The sequence below is a fragment of the Salvelinus alpinus genome, chromosome 1 (assembly GCF_045679555.1).
Source record: "Salvelinus alpinus chromosome 1, SLU_Salpinus.1, whole genome shotgun sequence".
NCBI classification, from domain to species: Eukaryota; Metazoa; Chordata; class Actinopteri; order Salmoniformes; family Salmonidae; genus Salvelinus; species Salvelinus alpinus.
In genome coordinates this window covers 15,349,213-15,356,180 of record NC_092086.1, presented here as the reverse complement: position 1 = coordinate 15,356,180, position 6,968 = coordinate 15,349,213, and the positions used below count along the sequence as shown (strand labels likewise).

At 43.8% G+C, this 6,968-nt stretch overlaps 1 protein-coding gene across 1 annotated transcript; it reads right to left on the bottom strand.

The window, feature by feature from the left end:
- Positions 1 to 997: 997 nt before the first annotated feature.
- Positions 998 to 6,192, bottom strand: LOC139570458 (actin-related protein 2/3 complex subunit 1A-A; the record flags this gene model as incomplete). Its single annotated transcript, XM_071392348.1, is given in 5 exon segments — positions 998 to 1,481; positions 2,773 to 2,863; positions 3,170 to 3,360; positions 4,565 to 4,640; positions 5,986 to 6,192. Coding segments are annotated over 5 exon segments (571 nt in total), but the record flags the coding sequence as incomplete, so codon positions are not given.
- Positions 6,193 to 6,968: the final 776 nt, after the last annotated feature.

Below are 6,968 nucleotides of genomic sequence, written 5' to 3'. Positions count from 1 at the left end.
TCTTTTGTCTTGCCCATTCACTCTCTGGATGGAACACATGCGCAATCCATGTCTCAATTGTCTCAAGGCTTAAAAATCCTTCTTTACCCTGTCTCCTCCCCTTCATCTGCACTGATTGAAGTGGATTTAACAAGTGACATCAATAAGGGATCATAGCTTTCACGTGAATTCACCTGGTCAGTCTATGTAATGGACAGAGCAGGTGTTCTTAAATGATTTGCATACTCAGTGCTTTCTCTATCATTATCTATGGTCAGGTGGGAAAAAAGGTTTGTGTTGATTGGCTCCTCTAGGGGAAAGGGAGGTTGGGTAACGCCCCTAGTGTAAATCTATGCAGTAGTAGCAGAGATACTGTATATAATGAGTTGTTGTCCCGAAGGCGGGAAGGCAGGTGACAAACTATCTATCGATCTGCTTATTAAACCTACAGAAACACAGTGAATAACGCTGTATTCCCCGTGGGACAGACTTTGACGTGAGTAAACCCTCTGGCTCCGCCTCTTCCTCTCTAGTAGCTAGTAGCTCTGCATGTTGTTATTCATGGAGAACTCAAACCAGTGGGCGGTGGTCACAGTGGGCGGTGGTCACAGTGGGCGGAGATCACAGTGGGCAGAGGTAGACAAGAAAAGCTATTAATTTACAGTAGTAACAGCTGGCAAAACATTGACCTTCCTTGACTTCTCCTCGAGCGACCCTCAAGCACCTGCAGCAGCTTTTTGCTTATTACACATGTTACTTTGTATTTTGTATATTTATATTTATATTGTACTTTGTACCATTTAAAACAGCTCTGGAGTGTAGATTCACTGTAGCCATACTGCCATAGACACAATACCTTGTTGTAGTGTAGTACTCAGCCAGGGATGGACATTGTGATTTATATAATAATATGTCTTATTACAGTATTAGAAATATACACCAAACGTACCACTTGGGTGTGAGTTCCTTTATCACGTAGGAACCACAGTACAATATGAAAACTCAGTCCACCACAATCTGTAGAAAGCGTGTTTATTTACTCAAAAATATTGAGTCATCGATTGAAACCCAGCACAAAGCTACATGATTTATTTGCGAAACATCTTGAAGCTGCAGAAGCGTCTACTGTTCCAGTTTAAAATTAATACACATGATAACACATCTATCTGTGTAAAATAATAGGTAACTTGACAGTGGTGTGACTCTGTGTTTGGGGTCAATTCCATTTCAATTCCAGTCAATTCAGAAAGTACACTGACATTCCAATTCTCTTCAATGCTTTTCAATGAGGATTTCTTTTTTTTATGGAATTGGAATTTGGTTTACTTTCCAAATTGACTTGAATTGAAATGGAATTGACCCCAACCCTGGTGTGACTAACTGCTTAGAGTAGATGTTAATAACAACTGGTAGTGGTGAGTCCCCTGGTCAGCTGGAGTGATGCTGACCGCACAGATGGCAACACACAGCCTATGGTTGTAGCATCCTCCATGAACTCAGTGCTGCAGGGAAAACAGAGAGAAGAAGAAAAACAGGTTCATAAATGTCATATAAACAGAGTAGAACAGCCTGAGTTTTACCCATAAGGCTCTGGTCAACAGTAGTGCACTATGCTGTGTAATGATATGGGGGAAAGGTTAGTGTTGGAACACAGGCCAACACACTATCCAGGATACACTTCCACACTCCTTCCCCCAGGGGGCAGCAGCTGGGTCTAGGTGCTGAGCTAAGCCTTGATAAGCACATCAGGTGCAGCCAATGAAGGTGATTGGCAGTCCGGGAGAGAGAGGAGGACAGAAGCCTCTCAGCCGGATTTGATTCGATTTTGTTGTGTTAGAAAACCTCTTTAGTTGGGCATATATTTTATATATGTATATATATATTTATACATATATTTTATATATGTATATATATATTTTTACATATATTTTATATATGTATATATATGTTTATACATATATTTTATATATGTATATATATATTTTTACATATATTTTATATATGTATATATATGTTTATACATATATTTTTGTAGTGTGGTTTCTGTACATATTTACTTAGTCACCATGAACATATGAATAATCTGTTTAGACTGGCCGACCAAGAGGTGAAGATGGAGCCCTGATCTCGGTAAGTTGCTGTCTCCTGGGTACATTCAACACCTGGCTGAATAAGCTGACTTCTCACATCTATACACACATCAACTCAGGTTACAGAGTCCAATGGCTGCAAGCTTTACACCACTCCAGCTGACGCTTGGCACTGTGCACAGTGATCTTAGGCTTGTGTGCGGCTGCTCGGCCATGGAAACCCATTTCATGAAGCTCCCGACAAACAGTTCTAGTTTTGACATTGCTTCCAGAGGTAGTTTGGAACTCGGTAGTGAGTGTTGCAACCGAGGACAGACGATTTTTACGCGCTACGTGCTTCAACACTTGGTGGTCCCGTTCTGTGAGCTTGTGTGGCCTACCACTTCACAGTGGAGGCATTGTTGCTCCTAGACGTTTCCACTTCACAATAACAGCACTTACAGTTGACCGGGGCAGTTGTAGCAGGTCAGAAATTTGACAAACTGACTTGTTGGAAAGGTGGCATCCTATGACGGTGCCATGTTGAATGTCACTGAGCTCTTCAGTAAGGCCATTCTACTGCAAATGTTTGTCTATGGAGATTGCATGGCGGTGCGCTCGATTTTATACACTTGTCAGCAACGGGTGTGGCTGAAATAGCCAAATCTACTCATTTGACGGGGTGTCCACATACTTTTGTATATGTGGTGTATGTAGGCAGTACCTTGAAGTCCCAGAGGACCATAGCTCCGTCCAGACCCACACTGCTGTACTTGTCCACGTGGACCTTAGTTCCTGACACGATACACAGCTGACTGGAGGGAGACACAGGAGCAGAGAGATTCAGTATAGTTACAAGCATTTCGCTACACCCGCAATAACATCTGCTAAACACGTGTATGTGACACACACAATACACAACACACATACAACACACAACACACACACAACACACATACAACACACACAACACATATACAACACACACACAACACACACACAACACACATATAACACACACACAAACACACACAACACACAATACACATACAACACACAACACACATACAACACACACACAAACACACAACACACAGCACACACACTCCCTCTCTCCTCACGTGATGCTGTTCTGGTGCAGGCAGCCCAGCTCGTTGCTCTCATCGTCAGTAGCCTTCTTATCCAGATTGCGGAAGTGTTGCATGGCGGACATGCTGCCCCTAGAGGTCTGCTTGGGGATGTCCAGCTTCTTAACAAACTTCAGACTGCCTGGGCCCTTATAGGAGAACTGAAACGGACAGCAGTCATGGCCCTGAAACAGAGGGTTTAGACATTAGGTATGCAGGGTATGTATGCTAGGAACACAGAGGGTTTAGACATTAGGTATGCAGGGTATGTATGCTAGAAACATAGAGGGTTTAAACATTAGGTATGCAGGGTATGTATGCTAGAAACATAGAGGGAATATACATTAGGTTTGCAGGGTATGTATGATATGTATGATAGGAAGATAGAGGGGTTATACATTAGGTATGCAGGGTATGTATGATAGGAAGATAGAGTGTTTAGACATTAGGTATGCAGGGTATGTATGATAGGAACATAGAGGGTTTACACATTAGGTATGCAGGGTATGTATGATAGGAAGATAGAGGGTTTAGACATTAGGTATGCAGGGTATGTATGCTAGGAACACAGAGGGTTTAGACATTAGGTATGCAGGGTATGTATGCTAGGAACACAGAGGGTTTAGACATTAGGTATGCAGGGTATGTATGATAGGAACACAGAGGGTTTAGACATTAGGTATGCAGGGTATGTATGATAGGAAGATAGAGGGTTTAGACATTAGGTATGCAGGGTATGTATGATAGGAACATAGAGGGTTTACACATTAGGTATGCAGGGTATGTATGATAGGAACACAGAGGATTTAGACATTAGGTATGCAGGGTATGTATGATAGGAAGATAGAGGGGTTAGACATTAGGTATGCAAGGTATGTATGATAGGAACATAGAGGGTTTAGACATTAGGTTTGCAGGTATGTATGATAGGAAGATAGAGGGTTTAGACATTAGGTATGCAGGGTATGTATGATAGGAACACAGAGGGGTTAGACATTAGGTATGCAGGGTATGTATGATAGGAAGATAGAGGGTTTAGACATTAGGTATGCAGGGTATGTATGATAGGAACATAGAGGGTTTAGACATTAGGTATGCAGGGTATGTATGATATTGCCTTATGGCTGAGTCCCAAATGAAACCCTATTGCCTTTATATAATGCACTGCTTTTGACCAGGACCGATAGGAGCAAACTGTAGGATACCATGCCACAAGGGATCCTGTAAAGCCTATATATAGGGGACAGTGTTCCATCTGAGACAGTGTATTTCTTCAATGAACTCCCACAGGTGGAAGTGGTTCGGTGAACTAGGCTCACATGTTGAGTAACCTTGCTATGGTTCTGGTCGGTCACAAATGACGAGAGTGAGAGAGGTGTGTTTTCTTACCGCGGCAACCATCTCTGTGGGGCTCACATAGAGCACGCTCACTAGAGGGAGGCGGTCCGTTGTCAGCTGAGTCACCCTGTCAATCCACACAAGGTCAGAGATCAAGAGTCAGGGGTCAATGACATGTTCCTCTCTTTGTGTGAATTACTAAATTAAAGATTCCTCACATCCCTTCTCCTAGCCTCTTCCTCAGAACATCAGAAGGACCCAAGGTTCCTTTTCAAGGATCTCCTCCAAGGCTCTAATGGCTTCCCTGTTCTATTTCCAGGAGGTGAGGCGAGAGGACACCAGTAGTGGAGGAAAAGATTGAGAAGCACCCTTTCTGTGAGTGATAGCTACTCACTCTTTCCCCTGGGTACCGTCTGCCTTATCATTTGTCCCATTCACCTTTACTCTTTCACCCCTTCACTCTTTCCCCTGGGTACCGTCTGCCTTATCATTTGTCCCATTCACCTTTACTCTTTCACCCCTTCACTCTTTCCCCTGGGTACCGTCTGCCTTATCATTTGTCCCATTCACCTTTACTCTTTCACCCCTTCACTCTTTCCCCTGGGTACCGTCTGCCTTATCATTTGTCCCATTCACCTTTACTCTTTCACCCCTTCACTCTTTCCCCTGGGTACCGTCTGCCTTATCATTTGTCCCATTCACCTTTACTCTTTCACCCCTTCACTCTTTCCCCTGGGTACCGTCTGCCTTATCATTTGTCCCATTCACCTTTACTCTTTCACCCCTTCACTCTTTCCCCTGGGTACCGTCTGCCTTATCATTTGTCCCATTCACCTTTACTCTTTCACCCCTTCACTCTTTCCCCTGGGTACCGTCTGCCTTATCATTTGTCCCATTCACCTTTACTCTTTCACCCCTTCACTCTTTCCCCTGGGTACCGTCTGCCTTATCATTTGTCCCATTCACCTTTACTCTTTCACCCCTTCACTCTTTCCCCTGGGTACCGTCTGCCTTATCATTTGTCCCATTCACCTTTACTCTTTCACCCCTTCACTCTTTCCCCTGGGTACCGTCTGCCTTATCATTTGTCCCATTCACCTTTACTCTTTCACCCCTTCACTCTTTCCCCTGGGTACCGTCTGCCTTATCATTTGTCCCATTCACCTTTACTCTTTCACCCCTTCACTCTTTCCCCTGGGTACCGTCTGCCTTATCATTTGTCCCATTCACCTTTACTCTTTCACCCCTTCACTCTTTCACCCCTTTACTTTTTTCCCCCTTCACTCTTTCCCCCCTTCACTCTTTCCCCCCTTCACTCTTTCACCCCTTCACTCTTTCACTCTTTCCCCCCTTCACTCTTTCCCCCCTTCACTCTTTCACCCCTTCACTCTTTCACCCCTTCACTCTTTCACTCTTTCCCCCCTTCACTCTTTCCCCCCTTCACTCTTTCACCTCTTCACACCTTCACTCACTCTTTCCCCTGGGTGGCGTCGGCCACACTGATGCTGCTGTTGTGAGCGACCCAGGCCAGGTGGTCTCCGCTGGGGGAGAAGGAGACACTGTGTACCCAACCTCCACAGTCCTTGGTCTCCAGCAGCATCTCCCCAAATGGCATCTTAGCCCCCCACGCTGTCGGGCCTGGCTTGTCCTCGATTTCCTTGATGTAGGCAGAGAAGATCCTGCATGAAGAGTATTTGGGAATTGTCATGTTTGTATCACTATGGGCCGATCCGGCTCGCACAAAGTTACTTTAATACCTGCTTATTTTGTATCACAAAGGGAGAGATAGAACGTGTGAGAGAGTATTTTTAAATACTGTTATAGTAATAACAGACAGTATATACATTGGTATAAAAAATTCAACCACCATATTATGACTCACACCTAGAAAAAAGTGTTCAGAAAGGGTTCTTCAGCTGTCCCTATGGAAGAACCATTTTTGGTTCCACTTGACCCCTTTTGGGATCCATGTAGAATCTTCTGTGAAAAGGGTTCTACATGGAACCCAAAAGGGTTCTACCTGGAACCCAAAAGGGTTCTACATGGAACCCAAAAGGGTTCTACCTGGAACCAAAAAGGCTTTTCCGAAGGGTTCTCCTATGGGGACAGCCAAATCACCCTTTTAGGTTCTAGATAGCACCTTTCTTTCTAAGATTGCCATGGTAAAGAAACCTGTTGAGAGAAAACACAAAACTATGGCAAAACTGTTTGCGAAATGACATCAGATTCAATTCAAAGGCGGTGCAGGGTTTATCAAGCAGAAGTGCTGTACAGATATAATTATATTGTCATATTTTTGTAACAGCTCCTTGACCAAGCATTAGACAATAAATAATCTGACCCGATAATTACCTAGCTAAAGGTTGAATAAATAAGAAAGCCAAACAATAGCATCAGAGACAGTTACTATCTGTTGGTTCTGACCTGCAGTGGAAGACTTAGAGACAGTTACTAT